The 21,413-nt window shown below is 33.4% G+C and overlaps 1 protein-coding gene across 2 annotated transcripts in view; it reads right to left on the bottom strand.

The window, feature by feature from the left end:
* The window catches only part of LOC145326426 (glutamate receptor ionotropic, NMDA 2B-like), a 295,851-nt gene that overhangs the window by 21,664 nt on the left and 252,774 nt on the right, over positions 1–21,413 (bottom strand). For both annotated transcript variants that reach the window (XM_080169776.1, XM_080169777.1), the window contains exons 34-40: positions 21,094–21,134; positions 20,652–20,691; positions 20,260–20,325; positions 19,019–19,119; positions 12,121–12,199; positions 11,656–11,717; positions 11,328–11,390 (exon numbers count right to left, since the gene is read on the bottom strand). In XM_080169776.1, coding sequence (XP_080025902.1) covers positions 11,328–11,390; positions 11,656–11,717; positions 12,121–12,199; positions 19,019–19,119; positions 20,260–20,325; positions 20,652–20,691; positions 21,094–21,134 — 452 coding nt within the window. The remainder of the gene's footprint in view (positions 1–11,327; positions 11,391–11,655; positions 11,718–12,120; positions 12,200–19,018; positions 19,120–20,259; positions 20,326–20,651; positions 20,692–21,093; positions 21,135–21,413) is intronic.

Here is a 21,413-nt window from a genome sequence, read left to right as displayed (position 1 = left end):
TTAAGTTTTTAAAAAAAATAATTAAGTCGGTTTTAAGGTACTAAAACGCAACAAAATAAAAGAAGAAAATGGCCAGTATGAACAAAAATAGTAAGATCTATAATTTGACACCTTACTTTTAAAATTATGTTGAGTAATTATTGAAAAAATCAATTTTTTTAACCTTGGTTTAATCAAAATTTTGAAGTAAAATATAATCTTCCACAGGCATAAAAAATATGGGTTTATATATAACTTTAGAATCAAAAAAATATTATGAATCCATTGTAAGCTAAATTGAAAAAGTTATAAGTTTATTTTAAGAATCATAATTTTCGGCTTTAAAGGGTTGACAACTTGAAAACTTGAAACTTGAAATAAACCTAAATAAATATACATACAATGTAACAGATATTTTTTAAACACAAGAAACAATAAAGCATTTTTAACTGCATTGTTTTGAAGTTTATAAACAGATTGAAGCATGCATTCTATGAACATTATACTTTTTTTTGTCAATTATATTGGTTGAGGTTTTGAGGTTAAGTTTCCCGATTAGTCAATTTTTGAGACTTGTGATTGGCTAGTTTAATAGTTACAATTAAGTGTTACCTGTAAAAAATAATACGTTAGGCCATTTTTATCATTTTTATTTTTTTACTTTTTTCAATTTTGCTTACAATGGATTCGTAATATTTTTCTGATTCTAAAGTTATATATGAACCCATATTTTTTATGCCTGTAGGAGATAATATTTTACTTTAAAGTTTTGATTAAACCGAGGTTAAAAAAATTGATTTCTTCAATAATTACTCAACAGAATTTTAAAAGTAATGTGTCAAATTAAAGGGCGAATATAGGTTCGATATGATATTAGCTTATATCAAAGGTGCCATTACATACTTTTAGAATATCTATGCTAAATTTAAAAATTTAAAAAAATCCTTAAGTAGATTTTGCAATTTTATGTTTCAATTGAACATATAATAAATGAGATTGCCGACAAAATCGTTTATTTTAGCCCTTTACAAGACTTTTTTTTGACTATTTTGCTTAAGTTTGATTGACTATTACATTAGCACGCACCTTAAAAGATAATTTAAATGTTTATTATTTTAGATTATATACTAGTTTATTTAATTTTTTAAAAAGCATAAAAATAATTTGCGTAGAAGGGCGTCAGGAGTATTGACAGGGCAAATAATACGTCTTAAAGTTTATTTTCTGTACAGATATCTTTGAATAATTCATGATGATATAAACAACCCTTGTGTACGCATTTTCAACACACACACACACGGCCACAAAAAAACAGGGATTTGAAATCATTCTTCCTCCAAGAAAATTTTATCGATTTTTTTTTTTACTTTTTACATTATTTGATGTTTTTTTTTAACTTTTAAATAATTTACTTTATGAAGGTAGAAGGAGGGTATATTTACCCCTGATTAATTGGTTTCCACGTTTTACGACTATCATTTAACAAAAGCTTTTTAATTCAACCTTGACACGAAGCCTTGCGTGATGCTAGGGTGTTTGAGTTCTTAGGGAACCACACTAATTACAAAATATTTTCTTCAAGATTGACGGGTTTTAAGCTATAAACAGACTTATACAATTGAATATGTCAATATTTTTAAGTTATTTATAATCTATGGAATTGCACCTTTGATATAAGCTCATATCATATCGAACCTATATTCGCCCTTTAAAGATCTTACTATTTTTGTTCATATTGGCCATTTTCTTCTTTTATTTTGTTGCATTTTAGTACCTTAAAACCGACTTAATTATTTTTTTTAAAAACTTAAACTACTTAAAAAATAAGAGGTCTACAAAAAAAACGATTGCATATCTGAATTCTATGAAAAATTTTACATCTACTACTTACTAAAAGGGGATGGGAGACCAGTTACGTGCATGCCGTCCATCCTGCACCGTGCATCAATGATCCTAGGAGCTACACCAGAAGAGTCCTACTGTGCTGGAAAGGTCCTAGGGTAGATGCCAGACTGAATTCTGGTCACTTCCCCCAGTTCAGGGGGTTTGGGTGGGGCTAACAATCCTTCCCTAGAAAAAACCTGCTCATGTTCAATCTGCACAAAGTAAAGACCAATTTTACTTTGGGCTCGGGAACGAAGTAGAGGTTGGAAACAACAATATGATGTTTGGCTGGGAAACCGCTAAAGGACCAGTCAGGCAGATGATTCTGAATTCCCGCAGACCAGCAAAAATTTGCACCTGGAATGTTCGGACAATGTTTCAGTCAGGCCAGACAGAAAACATTTGCCGAGAAATGCTTAAAGCCAGGGTTGATATCCTGGCTATCACCGAATCAAGGAGGACAAATAATGGAGAGTTTAAACATCATTCTGGCTTGAAAATACTTTACTCAGGCCATATGAATGAGGATCTAGGACATAACCAAGGGGTGGCTCTTATGCTGACCAAGCAAGCAGAGCAAGCCATGATCAGTTGGCAACCCCATGGTCCAAGAATCATGGAGGCATACTTCAAATCCTCAGATAAAAACATCAATCTGAGAATAATATCAGCATATGCTCCTACAGAACAAGCAGATACAGAGGTCAAAACAAATTTTATGACCAGCTTGACTCTGTATTTAAGAATGGTCATGAAAAGGACCTGACCATGCTCCTAGGAGATTTCAATGCTCAAGTGGGGAGTAATAATGAGAATTTAGAAGAAGTCATGGGCAGATATGGCCTAGGCTTAAGTAATGGCAAGGAAAATGACAATGGTGATAGACTTGTAAGTTTTTGTACTGAAAACAAACTTGTCATTGGTGGAACCATCTTTAAACACAAGAAGATTCATACTGCCACCTGGAGATCACCAGATCAAAGAACCTTTAATCAGATAGATCACATATGTATATCTAGACGTTTTAAAGGTTCTCTCCTTGATGTCAGGGTTGAAAGAGGACCTGATGTTAAGTCAGACCATTATCTTCTAAAGTTCGGCTTAGATTTAAAAAGCAGGACACAAAGCCTAACCCCAGGAAAAAGTATGATTAACAACCCTTCAAAACTCTGAAAAGCTACAAGAGTTTAAGCTCACTCTAAAGAACAGATTTGAGTTGTTGACTCTTCAAGAGGATGATGGAGTTGAAGATATTTGGCAAGGTATCAAAAAAGTTTATAATGATACTAGCCAAGAAAAATTAGGTTTCAAAAAGGCTAACCAAAAGCCGTGGATCACTCAAAGATCCATTGATCTCATGGATCAAAGAAGAGAGGTAAGACAAAAGACACTCTCCAGAAACTCTCCAGAAGATAAAGACCTGTATAAGATGCTCAGCAGGGAAATCCAAAGAAGTGTCAGAATTGACGAAAAAGAACACTTGGAAAACCTTGCTATGCAAGCAGAAAATGCTGCTAATCAAAATAGAATGAAAGATGTCTATGAGATTACTAAGAGCATTGCAGGTAAAGTACACAAATCAGGATCACACATCAGGGACAAGGATGGTTCACTCCTTAAAACTGATGAAGATATTCTAAATAGATGGGCAGAGCACTTCACTGAACTGCTGAATCTTCCAGTTCCAGAGGAAGAAACTGAGATTCCACCCTCAGATGCACTTGACATTGACTGTCGAGCGCCAAATCTATTGGAAATCAAGGAGGCCATTAAAAGTTTGAAAAATAACAAGGCTGCTGGACCTGATAACATCCCAGCTGAGGTCATAAAAGCAGACCTAGATACATCTGCTGAGGCATTCCTACCTCTGATCACAAAGATATGGAATGATGAGTTATGCCCAGAAGAATGGACATATCTCAATACTAGCCAAAAAAGGAGACTTGACCCAATGTGGAAACTACATAGGGATAATGCTCCTTTCAGTACCTGGCCGTATCCTTAGTAAGATTCTTCTTAATAGAATAAAGAAGAAGGTTAATGAAAAGCTAAGACCTAATCAGGCTGGATTTAGACCAAACCGTTCCACTATTGATCAGATAACCTCTCTAAGAATCATCATAGAGCAATCAAAGGAATGGAACTCTGAGCTTTTTGTAAACTTCATTGACTACAAAAAAGCATTTGATTCTCTAGACAGAAGATCTCTCTGGAAAATCTGCCGACACTATGGCATTCCAGAAAAGATAATCAATATCATTAAAGCTATCTATCATAAAGGAGGTGGAAATGTAATGTATAAAGGTAAACTATCAACCTTTTTGAGATTGTAACAGGCGTCAGACAAGGATGCCTTCTTTCTCCCTTCCTTTTCCTCCTTGCCATTGACTGGATCATGAAGAACTGTGAAAGTAATGATGGCATTCGCTGGATGCTATTTGGCAATCCCAAATATTTAGGAGATCTGGACTTTGCTGATGATACAGCTTTGTTAACAAGCAATAGAAGTCAAATGCAAAGAAGGACTAACAGGATAGCTGAAACCTCCAAGAAAATTGGACTAGAAATAAATGTTCCTAAAACCAAAATACTAAGATTAAATGCAAATTCCCGAGAACCAATTACTATTGACGACCAAATTCTTGAGGAAGTAGATTGTTTTGAGTATCTTGGAAGTAAAATTGATGAAGCTGGAGGCACTTTAACAGATGTTAAAGCTAGAATTAACAAATTTAGGACAGCCTTTGCCAGCCTGAACAAAATTTGGAATTCCAACAACATCTCCATAAAGACCAAGTTAAGACTGTTCAAGTCAAATGTTCTCTCTGTTTTGCTGTATGGGGCTGAAACTTGGTTCCTAAACACAGCAGTGGTCTCCAAGCTACAGACATATGTCAATAAATGTCTAAGGAGAATCCACAAGATCTTTTGGCCAAATAAGATCACAAATGCTGAGCTTCTAGAGCGCAGTGATATGTCAGACATTAAACTGACAATAAAACAGAGAAAATGGAGATGGCTGGGGCACACTCTAAGGAAAGGGCATGATGATATAACCAATCAAGCCTTGACTTGGAACCCCCACGTAGGAAAGAGGAAACCAGGTAGACCAAAAACAACCTGGAGGAGGGAACTCTTAAAGGGACTGTGAACGTAAATTTTTCTCATCTTAATATCAAATCTTAACATTATCTCATTCATAATATCTCACAGATAGAGCAAAACGCGCTTTTGTTTGCTTAAAAAACGGCTTTTTGCGACGATTTTTATAAGGTACGGGGAAAGGAAGAAATTTTCCGTATTATATAAAATGTGCATTAAATTGCTTTTTTCTCCCATTATAGCTAAAATTAAACTTTTTCACATAGTTCTAGATTTTTCCTAACGGTTAAGCTGACTTTTAACATAATCCTTGCTTTAATCCAATGTATAGTTACTTAGAAATTGATAAAATAAGCAATATTTTTTTATTGAAAACCAAATACAATAACAAAGCCAGAAACAGGTTTTTTATTAGTATCCAATTAACTTTAAATGGCCCATCTCTCGCCCACCTTTAATTACAAATTTGCAAATAATAAAGACGCAATATTTCTGGCAAGTTCCCAGTTGAGGAGTGAGATTCTACCCCATCTGAAAAAATAAACCCCCCCCCCCCCCGCCATCAATCAAATTAAACCCCCCCCCCCGGCATCATGAAATTTTTACCCCATCTTATGATTTTGTCCCCATCATGTTAATTTATCCCCATCTTCATATTTTGTACCTCTCCAAGAGAAACAAAATAATGTCAGAGAAGGGATAAATTATTGAACAGGGGACAAAAATGAAGGATGGGGTCTAAATAGGAACATGGGGCCAGGATTGGAAGGTGGGGTCTGATTTGACAGATGGGGGAATGATTGGCAGAAGGGGAAATAAAATCTGGGTAGGGGGGAGGGGAGAGTCTGGAGGGGTTTGCGAGGTGAGCCTCGCGCGAAAGAATTTATATTAGGGTAGCATAAGCTACCATACTCCACTGTAGTGAAGCTATGCCTTTCACTCTTCTATATTTTCCTATATTTTGAATAAAATTTGAAAATGCCTCTATTTATTTTTTTTATTTCTCTTTTAAGACTTTTTTTATACTAAATCACCAACATATTCTAATACTTTACTTTACCTAATATTTTAAGATAAAAATTTGGCTCCATTGAAGAAAAAAAACAATAGTTTGTTTGAAATAGGAACATCTAGTGGCAGATTATTGAACTACATAATATACATTTTTCTGGATGTCAACAAACATGATGATTGGTTGAAAAACACAGATGGGGTAGCAAACAATGCTATGATATGCATGGTGGTCAAAAAATTAATATGGGGTCATTTTTTCATGATGGGGGTAGTTTCAAGTGCTTATATCTGGAGAACCTAGTTGCTAGGCCTAGTTGCTTGACTGTGGTAACTCAGATTTACATAAGTAAGCCATTTATGCACATGGGGGACCAAAACATGATATGGGGTATTTTTTTCATGATGGGGGTAATTTCAAGTGCTTAAAAAATTAATATGGGGTCATTTTTTCATGATGGGGGTAGTTTCAAGTGCTTATATCTGGAGAACCTAGTTGCTAGGCCTAGTTGCTTGACTGTGGTAACTCAGATTTACATAAGGAAGCCATTTATGCACATGGAGGACCAAAATATGATATGGGGTATTTTTTTCATGATGGGGGTAATTTCAAGTGCTTATATCTGGAGAACCGTAAGAGATAGAGGCCTAGTTGCTTGACTGTGGTAACTCAGATTTACATAAGGAAGCCATTAATGAACATAGGGTACTAAAATTTGTTGGGGGTTTCTTTTTTCATGATGGTGGGTAAAAATTGAAAATAGGGGCCATTTGATATGGTGGAGAGGGAATTAGGTTAAGTTAGGTTAGGTAATATTGAGGAGCCCTGTGCAGGAGACCCTAACTCTGCAAGGCTACTCAATATTTCCTAACCCCTTCATGAACATAGGGTACCAAAATTTGATGGGGTTGTTTTTTTTCATGATGGTGGGTAAAAATTGAATATAGGGGCCATTTGTTATGGTGGAGAGGGAATTAGGTTAAGTTAGGTTAGGTAATATTGAGGAGCCCTGCAAGGTTAGGCCCCCCCGGGGGCCCTAACCTTGCAGGGCTCCTCAATATTACCTAACCTGTGCAGGAGACCCTAACTCTGCAGGGCTACTCAATCTTAAACTAACCTAACTTAACCTAACCTAACTTAACCTAACCTAACCTAACCTAACTTTACCTAACCTAACCTAATTTCAACCCCCAACCCCATCATAAAAAATTGGCCCCTATATTCAATTTTTACCCACCATCATAGAAAAATGACCCCCATATTAATTTATGTACCCCCATGTGCATAAATGGCTTCCTTACTTTAATCTGAGTTACCACAGTCAAGCAACTAGGCCTCTATCTCTTACGGGTCTCCAGATATAAGCACTTGTAAGTACCCCCATCATGAAAAAAATACCCCATATCAAATTTTGGTCACCCATGTGCACAAATGGCTTCCTTATGTAAATCTGAGTTACCACAGTCAAGCAACTAGGCCTCTATCTCTTACGGTTCTCCAGATATAAGCACTTGAAACTACCCCCATCATGAAAAAAATACCCCATATCATATTTTGGTCCCCCATGTGCATAAATGGCTTCCTTATGTAAATCTGAGTTACCACAGTCAAGCAACTAGGCCTCTATCTCTTACAGTTCTCCAGATATAAGCACTTGAAACTACCCCCATCATGAAAAAAATACCCCATATCATGTTTTGGTCCCCCATGTGCATAAATGGCTTCCTTGTGTAAATCTGAGTTACCACAGTCAAGCAACTAGGCCTCTATCTCTTACGGTTCTCAAGATATAAGCACTTGAAACTACCCCCATCATGAAAAAAATACCCCATATCATATTTTGGTCCCCCATGTGCATAAATGGCTTCCTTATTTAAATCTGAGTTACCACAGTCAAGCAACTAGGCCTCTATCTCTTACGGTTCACCAGATATAAGCACTCAAACCTACCCCATCATGAAAAAAATACCCCATATCAAATTTTGACACCCCATCATGAAAAAAATACCCCATCTCAAATTTTGACACCCCATGTGCATAAATGGCTTTCTTATGTAAATCTGAGTTACCACAGTCAAGCAACTAGGCCTCTATCTCTTACGGTTCTCCAGATATAAGCACTTGAAGCTACCCCATCATGAAAAAATGACCCCATATTAATTTTTGGACCTCCATGTGTGATTTTTGTTCCCCATATTTTATATACTTACCCCATATGTAATATTTTACCCCTATAACTCATAGTTTATTACCGGCAAGCTTTGTTTTAAACATTGAAAATTACAGGGACCAAAATTTAAGATGGGGTACAAAATCAAATGATGCCGGGGGGGGGGGGGTTATTTTTTCGTATGGGGTAGAATCTCACTCCTCAACTGGGATGGTGCCAATATTTCTTTATAAACAGTCTGATAAAAGTGTAAACTAATTCTCCAAAGTGGGTTATTTATTGTTCAACACAATAAAAAAGGATATTATTATTTTATATAACCTATGAGATTCAACCCTTTGTAGACAGTGAGGTATTTTTTTTGTCAATAATACGAATTTAAAATATGTCTTTATTACCTAATTACTACGTTATAAAAAAACAAATTGGCAATTTTATAGCATAAAATAAATCCTTAACAGTAAGTAGATTGTTTCAACTATATATGACAAGTTAAATATCCCTACAAACATTATAAGAAACAAAAACGTTCAGATTTTCCCTGTTTTTTCCTTTTTCCCTCTAAAAATACCATAAAATCAAGGCATTATTTCTGGATATTTTTGTGAATAGGACATTTTTGGTTGATCAGTGTAGTGAAATGTGCTTAGTAAATGTTAAGATTTGATAATCAGATGAGAAATTTTTACGTTCACACTCCCTTTAAGTGAACTGAAAGAAAAGAAAATTCCATCTTTCAGCAATGCCTCAAAACGTGCCCAAAAAAAGATTGAAGAACCATTGTGCATGGCCTACGTTCTGCCGAGAACTAAAAGGCAATGATGATGACTTACTAAAAGAACCGGCTAGCTATCTTAAATAAGAAGCAAAAAAGTTGATACACCTTCTTTACTATTAAGAAACTATTTAATTTACCAATTATATTACATTTCAAAAACTTTTATATAGAACAATTAAATCGAACACTAACCAAGCAAAAATAAACTATATAAATTCAAATTAGTCGATTCAAATATTTGCAACAAATGTAATACAGAAAGCAATACAGATTATGCATTATTTCTTGTATATTTCTTTCTTATTTTATTCAAAACTAGCTGTCTTTTTAGAAATTAAATATAATAATGGACAACCTCAATTTATTTTTCTAAAAGAAAGCTTTTACCTATTTAATATGTATTATGATAATTTCTCCTTAAATGTATATACTCAACTATCAAACCTTTTTTTTTAGCTGCAAAAGACAAATCACTCAAATTAAACAAAGAAGACTGTATTTCAAATTGGAATAAAAAGAACCTGCATGCCCATACAATTCTAATAACACAATTTTTTTTTAAACTACAAAATGCAGGGCAAGAAACTAATTTTATCTCTGATTTTCTTGATTTTTAAATAACACAGTGATTACTTTTTTTCTGATTAATTTCTAGCTATTTAGCTATGTTGATGTAAATAAAAGTCTCGTACTATATTATGTATAGCATTAATTATGTATATGTTTTTTTTTTTTATGATTACATATCTTTAAAACAAACAACTTAATGTTTTGCTGAAATTTTTTTTTTAAATTACAATTCTTGTATATTGTTAAGTTTTGTTTAATATGTTAAGGTTTTTTAAAAATATTATGTTTTAAATATTATTTTTTTTTCAAATAAAAAAGCATTAATTATGTATCTTTTTCTAAAAATTGATGCAAGACCATGCATAGTATTTTAAAAGAAATTTTATTACTTTTTACTTTAGGTTTCTTTAAAAACTTTCTTACAGTATTTTTTTAGACTAAGAAACCTAGATTTTTTGCAATAAATAAACAAAAAATTGAGTTTTTCTTGCAATTTTTGGTGTTTTTTCATAATCTGTTAAAAATAAAATCGAAATTACCTTGTTTTGCAACCTTTTTATACACAGTGCCAAAAAACGGGACATTTAGAGTATACAAAAGTAAATTTCAATTATTAAGCTTGTATTTGAAGAAATAATGTGATTTCTTTTGCTTTAACTCAAAAATAACTTAAATTTTGCCTCTGTTTACTTCTAATGTGCATTTGATAAGTACGTCTTGCTAGGAAAAACTGTTTTATACACAATACATGTTGTATATTGATATTATTATTGCCCAGGGACAATTATTGCCAAATCCGCGCCTTTCTGGCCGTTTTTGGATAAAATGGAAAAAAAAATGATTTTTTGGGGTTAAAAAATCTTTATATTTTTGGTGAAATTTTCTCACAAAATGTCAATTTACACACCCCAAATAAAATTTTTTTAAATTTTTCCTTTATTGGATATTTGTACAGGTTTCTGGTTTTTTGTACCTCAACCAAAAAATATTTTTACAAGATAAAATTAATGTATTTTTTGTTCCTTTGAAAAAATTGAGTAAAAAAATCTGGAAAATCATGAAAACTGACAATAAGTTTTTCACTACCCTTTTTAAAAATGGCAATAATCCGCCAAAAATTAATATTTTTTCTAAAAATTTCTTTTCTAGCTGTCTACTTACAGCCATTATTAGGTCCTAAGATAGATAAAAGTCGATTTTAAATTTTTTAAATGTCCCGATTTTTTTTAAAAGATCGCACTGTGTTATGATAAACCCATTGAATCCCTTTTGGCCTTATTAAACCTTGAACCACTGTATTATGCAATCTACATTTTTCTGGATATTTGTCTATATTCTTATTGTTTTGATTAAGGCCGTAACAGTTACATTTTACTATCTTTTTAACTTTAGCTATAACACAGATAATCTTAAGACCAAAATAATTCAAAAGAATAACATCTAAAGGTCACTTTCAGGTTCTATATCGGAAAAAAAGAAAATCTATTTGACAGCAACAAAGCTTTAGCACAATCTCAAATTAACTATTGCTGCCCATTCTGGACATCTAATCAGGCAGATTTACAAACTTCAATCTGCTCAGAATAATGCTTTAAGATCGGCCCTAAATTGCCAACCACAATCAATTAAGACAGCAGACTTACACCTACAATCATAAACACTAAATTACAGATTTGAACAAGAAATTAAAACACTATAAAAAGAATATAAATTTATACATACATACAGGCAGAGACATCATAAACTCTAGAAATATCACTAGAGTCCTTGGGTCTACTTGTGGCAGTCTTTCAGCAGTTATAGCGGTGTATTTCTTTAAGTGTTATTTGTACCTGCTTAATCTTTCTAGATCTCCATTTTCTCTGTATTCTAAAAGCTTCTCATTAAACATTGATCTTAAATAAAAACATATAAAAAGTTTTTGTTTTTAGCAATTTTTTAATTCTTGGGAAGCTTCATAGTGACCCCAGGATGATTTTTGATCCATATTAACATTGAGTGTGTGTTTGTGTTAATGCTTGTATGCAGAAAAAACTTGTAAACAGTTCAAACAGACAAACCTACATTTTAAATAGCTTTACTTCAATAATTTTGATCTTTCAACCGGCAATTATTGACAGACATCTGGTTACAGCCGAGCTATGGAAAAATTGCTTCTACCTGTACTTAGAGTTAGCAGGGAATGCCAGACCATATCCTGTCATGGCAGACCAACTTCCAACCTATTAACAAAAATAATAGGTGTGATTTCTCTGAAAAATTATATTTTTTCATTATTTTTCCTTAAATTTCTGTTAGTGGTTTGCGATATTAAGGAAAACAAACAACTTACTTCCATATAGAGGGTGTTTTTAGTATTACTAAGTTTAACCGAATTTCGCCTGACAGAAATTTATCATCTATATCTTATTTTTTTATTAACTTAAAAAATTTTATATAAGAGAAAAATTCATTCAAGAAGAATATATTCATTCAAGAAGAATAATTAAAAAACATACTATATTTGAAAAACTAATGTTGCGCACAAATTTTTTGTACAATTCAAAGCTTTTAACTTTTTCTTGAATTATACCTTTAAATTTAAGTGCTTTCGTATGTTACTTTTTAAAACAAAAAATATTTCACCTGTAAAAGTCGACATTCCTCATCTTGCGATACTAAATACCCAAGTACAGTTCCATCATAAAGAAAAGCATCCAGTAATCTAGAAACATATTATATAATAAACAAGAGATATTAAAATAAAGTACAGAGGGGCGCGAGCTGTATGCAACTACCCACGGGTTGGATACCCTGTGCCAACTTTTAATTAGGTCTTTAAATATCAGCCAATAAGAATCAGAACAGGTATTTTTGTCTCCAAGACAACTAACATCAGGCAATTCCTTCTTACATCAAATTTGTTCAGTGAAGAATGGCAAATTAAGAACAACAAAGATACTTCTATTTTAGTCAAAAAGAATAGCCATTTTGGTGATTTAACACCTTCTAGTCCATCATCTTCCTTGCAATTAAGTTCATTGCAACCTTTACAAGCTTCTAATCTACAACTCAGTAATGACTGCTCTACTTTAGCAAAGGTATCTATAGATCCTGACAATATCTTAAAAGACAAGGAAAAATGTCTTTTTCAAGAACTCATATATGAATATTCTGACACCATCTCATCTCTTCCTGGTTGTTATAATGGTTATTTTGGAGATGTAGATTGTTCCATCAATTTCATTAAAGATCTACCTGCATCTCTTAAAGCAAGACTACCCAGCTATTCAAATGACAAACTTGTGACTATGGCAAATCTTCTGGATGAAATGGAATCCATGAGGGTTTTTATCAAAGCCATAAGATGTTGGAGTGATTCCAAGAAATGTTCACACCAGTTACCTTGTTCCAAAGACAGATGGAATATTTAGATTTGTCACTGACTTCACAAGCTTGTTACCCTTCATAGGAAAATTAGAAGTGGTTTCACCATCTCTTGCTAATGCAAAAAGAATGATATCATCTTTTGCATTTTTTGTTGAACTTGATTTGACTCATTGTTTTTGGCAAGGCAAAATGTCTCCCCAAGACAGTCAATACTTGGCTACTCCACATCCCTTGGGAGGCATCAGAGTTTATACTAGAGAACCTCAAGGTATTAGAAATGCCTTAGAACATAATGCTAAAAGACTTGCCAGAATCTTTGGGGACCTTGAACAACAAGGAAAGATGTGCAGAATGGCAGATGACCTCTATGTGGTAGGATCTTCCCCAAGTGATTTGTTAAGAGAATCTAAGATCTGTATTTTAAAGAGCCAGATTATGTGGTCTTACATTTAAACCTTCAAAAAAAGTTATCTGCCCTTTAAAAACAATTTTGTTTGGGTGGGAGAAGAATGGAAATTTATGGTCACCTTCTCCACATGTAGTAACCCCACTATCTCAAGCTCCACGTCCTAGGACTGTCAAACAACTCAGGGGTTTTATTGAAGCTTTCAGACAGCTTAGCTCTAGAATTCCCAATTATTCAATTAAACTAGGTAAATTGGAAAAATATACTGGAGGCAAAGGCTCGCGTAAATATGTAACTTGGAATCAAGACATGGTTTCTGAATTTGAAGATGCCAAAACCTCTTTGAATGACCTTAAACGCATTGCAATCCTCACACCTGAGGACACATTACATATCTATCCAGACTTTAGTGAAAATGCTAATGGCATAGGTCCAAACCTTATAATTCACAAACCTAGTAAGGACATAACCAGGTGGTTACTTCTCTGTTTGGTTGGAAGACTGCCAGACCCCCTGTGAAAAGAAATTAAAGTTATAAAACTTAAAATTTAACATTTCAAGCCATACATTCAAAACTCCAAGAACAGAACCTATATCCATACTGACAACCTTATTTGTGTACAAGCTTGGAACAGACTTAAGCAAGGACATATTTCCACATCATCCAAGGTTGCTTCATTTTTGTCATCTATATCTGAAAACAATATAGGAATATTACACCCAGACTAGAGTTGCTGACTTCAGCTCAAGAAATCCATTGCCATGCAACATATCAAGATGCCAGATATGTAATTATGCATTTGAACAGACCTCTATTGGAGACATTGCTTCAAATATGTCTATAACTGTTAATGACATTAAAGATGGGAGTTACAAAATTCCACTTACTGAAAAACCAACATAGCTTAAACTACAGAAACAGGATGACACCGTCCTACAGGTTACTTTACAGGCTCATAACATCAGGAGGACTTCAACCTGAACCTAAACTTAGAGGACACACAGATTTAAAAAGAATGTATAATCTCTACAAAAAAGGTCTATTGTCTATTGATCAATCAGGATTAATTACTGTGAAATACATGGATGGTTCATCAGGAGTAGAATATGATGTTATTTCAGTACCAAAGCAGCTTTATCCTGGCCTTGTTCAAAGTATTCACATAAAACTTTCACATCCATCTAAAAATCTGATGCATAAATTTCTCCACTGCTAATTCTTTTGTATTGGAGTCAATGAAACAGTTGACTCAATACATAATGCTTGTCAAATTTGTTCATCACTATCAAAACTCCCTAAATTTGAAAACACATATACAACATCACATAGATCAACATTTAGATCATATTTCAGTGCTGATATTTTAGTTGATAATAATCAAAAAATCTTTGTCTGCAGAGAAAATCTTTCTCAATTTACTACAACAAAAATTATTAAGGATGAAACCTCTGTCTCAATCAGAGATGCTATCCTTTCATGTGTTATGGAGTTCATCCCTCCAACTGGGACCATGATTAGAGTGGACCCTGCTCCAGCTCACAAACTCCTTTCTGATATAAAGAACGATGATGTACCCAGAAAATTCAATACTCAATTAGAATTAGGGAGAGTACATACCCTAATAAGAATCCGATTAGGGAAAATGCAATAAAGGAGTTTCATAAAGAACAACTGAAGTTAAACAAGAATGGTGGCCCAGTAAATAAATCAGACAGAGTAATTATTACCTACAATATGAACCAAAGAATTAAATATAGAGGATTGTCTGCCAAAGAAATTTTACTAAGAAGGGAACTAATGACAAATGAAACAATACATCTTCAAGATGATTAACTTGCGGAAATACAGTCTAAAGCAAGAAAAAGCTTTCATGACAAACATAATAGTAAGGTAAATGCAGTGCAGAAACTAAACATGACTTTGATATTGGTGACAGAGTTTTTATAAAAACTGACAAGTCCAAGTCAAGAGGAAGAGAGGAACATCAAATGGGCAAAAATTAAAAAAATTGAAAAAGGTCTTAGATCAACTGATTATGATGTTCAATTAAACAACTTAGTACTGGTCTCAAATTGCTTTTCCAACACATAATAAACATGCAATGCATGGATATAGTTTGCAGGATATACGCAGGGTTGATGATAAACTGAAAAATATTATTACCAACCTTGAAAAGGAGATTCCTAAACAAAAAGAAAGAACCCTCAACCTAAATATCCTGATTATATTGTAGATGGCGCTATACCTGGCCCTTAATGCATCAGGACTTTGAACAGTAAGAAAAAAACTGTTTCTAATCCTCCAACCCATGGCTGGGACCAAGAACAGTGGTCTTAAATGCTGAATTTTGAGGATTATTCAGATTATACAGCAGGTACAGGGTGGGGCACATAAATCCGGACTTTTTCAAATTTTTAAACAAATGAACATAAAATCGTCAATTTTAAAGATTTTATAGAATTTTAAAAACTGGGAGGCAGAATAGGTATATGACTATTAGATTATTCAAAAAAATGGCCGCCAGTCTCATTGGCCGCCTCTACCCGCCTCCTCAACCGCCGGCAGGCCCAGGTCAAAATGTACCTGTCCAAGCTGGCGAAGTTCTCCTTGATAGTGGCAATGAGGGAGGTCTTTGTGATATGGGCACGTCTATTGGTGCATACTTTAAAGTAGCTTTGGGCCCAAAAGTCCACTGAATTAACCCAACTTTCAAGCTACCCTTAGACACGGAGGCTCTTATTTGGGCCACAGTTGAGCTAGAACGACGTTCTTTACCTTTTTAGAAATGGCATGACAATTTAGCTAAAGTTGTCAAAGCAATCCATAGTCTAAAATGAGTTTTAAAGTTCCATATGGGTCGCTGAAATCGAGAACCAAAAAATATTAACAATTTTTCACGATTTTTGACGTTTAAAATCTGACACGTTTCACTTTGCTGGAGTACTACGGCCAAGCCATTTCAGATAGAGAGCTCTAGTCTTTTCTAGTGTCTTACTTATGTATCTAAGAGTATCTCCAGCAAGTTTTATAACCCTACCTCACCTACAGATGGGCTGAGGTCAGATTTAGTGGGCCCTAGTCGTGAATCAAGATTAAACCACCAGCGCATTTCGAATCCGCCTTGTTGAACATATTCACGGCCAGCTCGGAGTACACGTCCCCAATCGTCCAAATATTTTTTTTGTGCTGAAAGGTCATTATCTAAGCTTTTTATAGTGGGGTCAAACGTCCTGATTGGTCAAGTAGTTTTGACGCTATGGCCGTTAAAAAAAAGTCCGGATTTATGTGCCCCACCCTGTATATCATCTATTGTTAATTTTGCATGCGCACATTTAGATCTGTCCTGGGACTTTGATGAAATGCCCGAATTGGATGATCAGACTATTGCTGATTCAATTACATTGAAAGACTTGTCAATGATTATTCCTGAATGACCTACAAAATCTGATATAGATATCCACAGTGCTGCTATTAAGATTCAACGGTCTTGGAGAAACTTTAAGTGCAGGTCATCAATAAATCCTTTTCATCTGGAGACTGATCTTTCTTCAAATTCATCAGAGGATGACATATTTTGCTCCTTACAGAGCACTTTAAATGATCCCGATCTATTTGACTGTTAAGCACTGTTGTTGAATGTGATGATTCTAAAAATAAGTCTCTGCAAACTGCATCTGAGAACCATGAACAAGATATAGTGAATGGTTTCCTAAACAATATTTCTTCTCCTGCATTCCAAGATCACCAATATCCTATTTATACTAATAGTGATGAGAAAGAACAAACTCATACTAATAATGATGAGAAAGAACAAACTCATACTAATAGTTATGAGAAAGAACATACTCATACTAATAATGATGAGAAAGAACAAACTCATACTAATAATGATGAGAAAGAACAAACTCATACAAATAGTGATGAGAAAGAACAACCTCATACTAATAGTGATGAGAAAGAACAAAATCATCAACATCTTTCCATGAATATGTTAAATCAGAACATACAACATGGAAACAAAGACTATTTATTAAGATATATAAGTTGGAAAGAATTTTAATGTTAGAGGGAGATTTGAAATCTGCATCAAATTTTAGGGATTTTTTATAAAATTCGTTTTTTTGTATAATTCTTTATCTAAAAGCCGAAATACAATTTAAGTTAATTAATTTTGACATCTGTGATTTGTGGATTGAAAATTATCTTTGCTCTGTCGAGAAGCTAGGAGAAGCTTAAGTGTCGCGCATCATTCAACCAGTTAGAGCGCAGGTAGTTTCCAATCCACCTATCTTATTGGACAAAATTTATGAACTTAAATTGTATTTCCACTTTTAGATAAATAATTATACAAAAAACGAATTTTATAAAAAATCCTTAAAATTTGATGCAGATTTTAAATCTCCCTCTAACATTAAAATTTTTCCAACTTAAATATCCTACTATCTATCTCCCATTACTCATAAGACTGACTATTCTCGTGTGAACCCTTGTACAAATAGGATTGAAGGAAACAATATATATCTTATTGCCACTATAAATGATCCAAATACTTCAATCTCTCTCAATGTTGTATGTGATGTCTCACCAGCTCTCAACTAATTAAACTTGCCAACAGACACAAACAAAGTTCAAATTGTTTCCAAAACTCTTGACCTCCTTAATAATTGTCCTAAAAGGAAATCACTTAGACAAACTCAAAGACCTGATTACCATCACATGAATAAATATGGTAAGCAGGATCCTACAGAGAAAAATTGAAGAGGGAAGAAAGGAGGAACAGGACTGCGCAATATTAACTTGAACACTTTTCAGTGTTGTTTTACTGTGACAAAGATTCAAGATCTAATCTTTTACCTGACTAAACGCAGTCTTGCTCAAGATAATCAAGGGATACAAATATAATATGTACTTTGTAAGTTATCTTACAAACCTTCATCGTGTACATATATATATTTGTATTTCATATAGATAGTCCACCTCTGGATATATATCACCTTACTCAGTGACAGTGACAATAGAGTGATACAATGACCATCACCAGAATCAGTAGCTGAATCCTGTCCGCGATCTTACTGTTGTAACTTCTGCATCTACCATCCTGGCAGAAGGCCAGGTCATCACCCAGTGTTGATCAGACCTGTTATTGCAATGTGGTAGTCGGCATACAGACAGGCCTTTTCCAGAGTATACTATGCTCCGTGTTTACCAAGTAACACCCAGACGTTAATCCCCGGCTTATCACAATTCTAGCCAGCCCATTTTTGGCCATTGTTTGATCATCAGAGACAGCGGTCAACTTATCCACTCAACTCGCGTTGTAGGGTTGAAACACTTCACCCTACCACAGCAACACAATTAGGTAGTGATTTTATTTGACATAGAGTAGTAGGCCTTAAAAATTAGAAAAATAAGAGTCACTTAACCAAGTCATATGCATTAGGACGACTTAGGACTTTAATGTTAAGGGGTTGCAATTGTTATTAAGATTGCCCAACTTTTATAGGATAATATACTTTTCAAACAATAGCAGACTTCACACCACCAACTTGGAGGCCAAATCCATTTTTTTTAAATTTAGGGAAACTACATCCCAGAAGGAAACTTTTTTGCTAAATAACCTATCCTCTCAATCCTAGGACAAAGTCTATACTCTCTGTTTATGCAAGTCTTAGAACTCCCCGCCCCCTTATCTTTTGAGATATATATTAATTAGTTCTAACTTATTTAGGATGACCAAAATAACTTACCCTTCTTTAACTGCTTTAACTGCCGCTTCTGAGGTATTGTAAATTAAGTTAGTTAGCTTGATATGTTGATATACTTCGCTGTGGTGCTTCTTTAAGGTTACCTTTATAGATAGAAAAATAATTACACAGAAACATGTAAGAGTAATTTGATACATAGTTAAAAATTTATCAAGAAAGATACATAGATTAATATAGAAATATATAAAAATGTATCAGTTATTATAAAAATGTATAATAGAAAGTTCTGAAGTTATAAAGGTTTGATAATTGCCAGACCACAGTTTATGTTGAGATTTTAAATACAAACCTAAAAAAAATTAATTTTTTTTCTGAAATTGAAAACCAGAAAAGTAATACCTATTTAATCTACACATTCTACACACATAACTAAAAACGTTAAGTCAAAGTTAAGCAAGATTAGTTTTCATGAAAACTGATGCCTTTTTTAAATAAAAAAAGACGAATGTCATTTTGTGTTAAGAAATACAAACATAGTGTCCTATATAGATTAATTAGGCTTGGTTTTAAAACTATAAAAACCATTTGTGTAGCCCAGTAGTCAAGGTAAATTTTTTTGTTAACTCTTTGTTCACAGACAATTGGCAGGATATACAAACAGACTGGCGGCAGACGACTGTAGTGTCCTAGATTGATTACGATTGGTTAGACAATTCTAAAACTGTAAAAACAATTCTTTTAGCCCTAATATTTTGTTAACTTACTTGGCGGACTGACAGACTTACAAACAGATGGGCAGTAGACGTCTTTAGAGTTAACTAAGAGTTATTATGCCAAATTATAAAATTTTGAAACTGTATGAATTATTTTTCTAGCTGTATTATAGTAAGAGTAAAAAACAAAAGACACTTTTACTGCATAACAGTAAACTGTTCCATTTTCATAAAAAATTATAGTTGTCTCTAATTGTTGGACTAAATGTATTAGTTAAATAAAACATGTACAAAAAATATTTGAGAGCATTTTTAAAAATTACTGCTAGGTTGTTTAAATTTATAGGTATATGTACCCAAATTTTAAAAATGGACAACGAAATATTCTACTCATTACATTTTTGATTAGACACACAATTGGGATAATATCGTTTAAGATGTCCCAGGGGCATACAAATAACGAAAAAGTATTTAAATTGTTTTGAATTGGTGAAAGAAGTGAAATCTATATTGCTTTTTTGCAAAAAGGCATAAAAAATTGTTTGTTTACTACAACATATGGAAACCTACATAGGAGTGAGAATATGGCAGTGTACTGTATTTTAAAGGTGGCTGTTCACTCATCGGGTTACTTATCTAAAATCATATTGATTAAGAGTTTAATTTTAAAAAATATAAACAATAAAAAGGTATAGCCCTTGAGCGAAATAAATAATTATTTTTCAAATTAATTTATATGGTTACAGCTAAGATATAAAGTTGTGAATTTCACATGTTATTCGCCATACATGTTCTCTTTGAACAATGTGCATTCTATATATTTCATAAAAATTTTTAAATTATAACACTAATGTATACTTTAGGTTACATATCAATCTTTCTACTCTTTTATAGCATTAGCCTAACCTCTTTTACCTCATTCTATTTCATCACTTTTTTAATTTGTAAGTCTAAATTATTACCCTTGGGTCATGAAGTCCACCAAGATCATAATATTCTTTTCTAAATTTATTAAAATAAAATAAAATGTAATAATTTAGATAAACATATATTTTTTATAATATAACTTAGGGACAGAATGATTAATCAATTAATCATTAACTTTAACTTGCCTTTATATCATAAAAGCTGCGAGATTTGCAGTATATATAGCAAGAAAAACCACAGCAAACAAAGCCCAGATACTGGACATAAATCTAAAAAATATTATAAATAATTGCTAGCTTCAGTAGGAAAGCATCTATTTACCAATATGTTTCATGTCTACCTAACGGTAATGCTTCTAAAGTAACAACAAAGGTTAATAGTTTTTAATAGCTTATTTTGAAGTCTAAATTGTTAACGTATCGAACCAAAAAATTCCAAAAACAAAGACCCTAGTTACAAATAATTCATTACACGTGCCTGGATGTTAGACCTCTAGGACAGTCCACTTGAACGGATGCCTTAAACAAAAAATATACTCATTTTTTGTAAATCCTTACAATTTTCTAGAATTTACCAAGTAGAATCAGGAAACTTTGTCCGTTTCAAAATACCTCGTTCCTAGCCTTAGAAATGACTAAAACACCACCATTTTTTAGAGTTTATTGAGAATGTCCAATTTGTAGAGGTTTTAAAACGGACAAAACTCAAAAGTTCTTTATTCTACTCCTGAGTCCTCAAGGTCTTTCCTGGGAGCACAATGAAGCCATAGTTCTGATGCATTGAATTTTTGACTTCCA

The sequence above is a fragment of the Acartia tonsa genome, chromosome 8, assembly GCF_053477335.1.
Source record: "Acartia tonsa isolate MP-2025a chromosome 8, ASM5347733v1, whole genome shotgun sequence".
Lineage (NCBI taxonomy): Eukaryota > Metazoa > Arthropoda > Copepoda > Calanoida > Acartiidae > Acartia > Acartia tonsa.
Note: the sequence above shows the minus strand (reverse complement) of the source record. Positions and strands in the feature narration are given on the sequence as shown.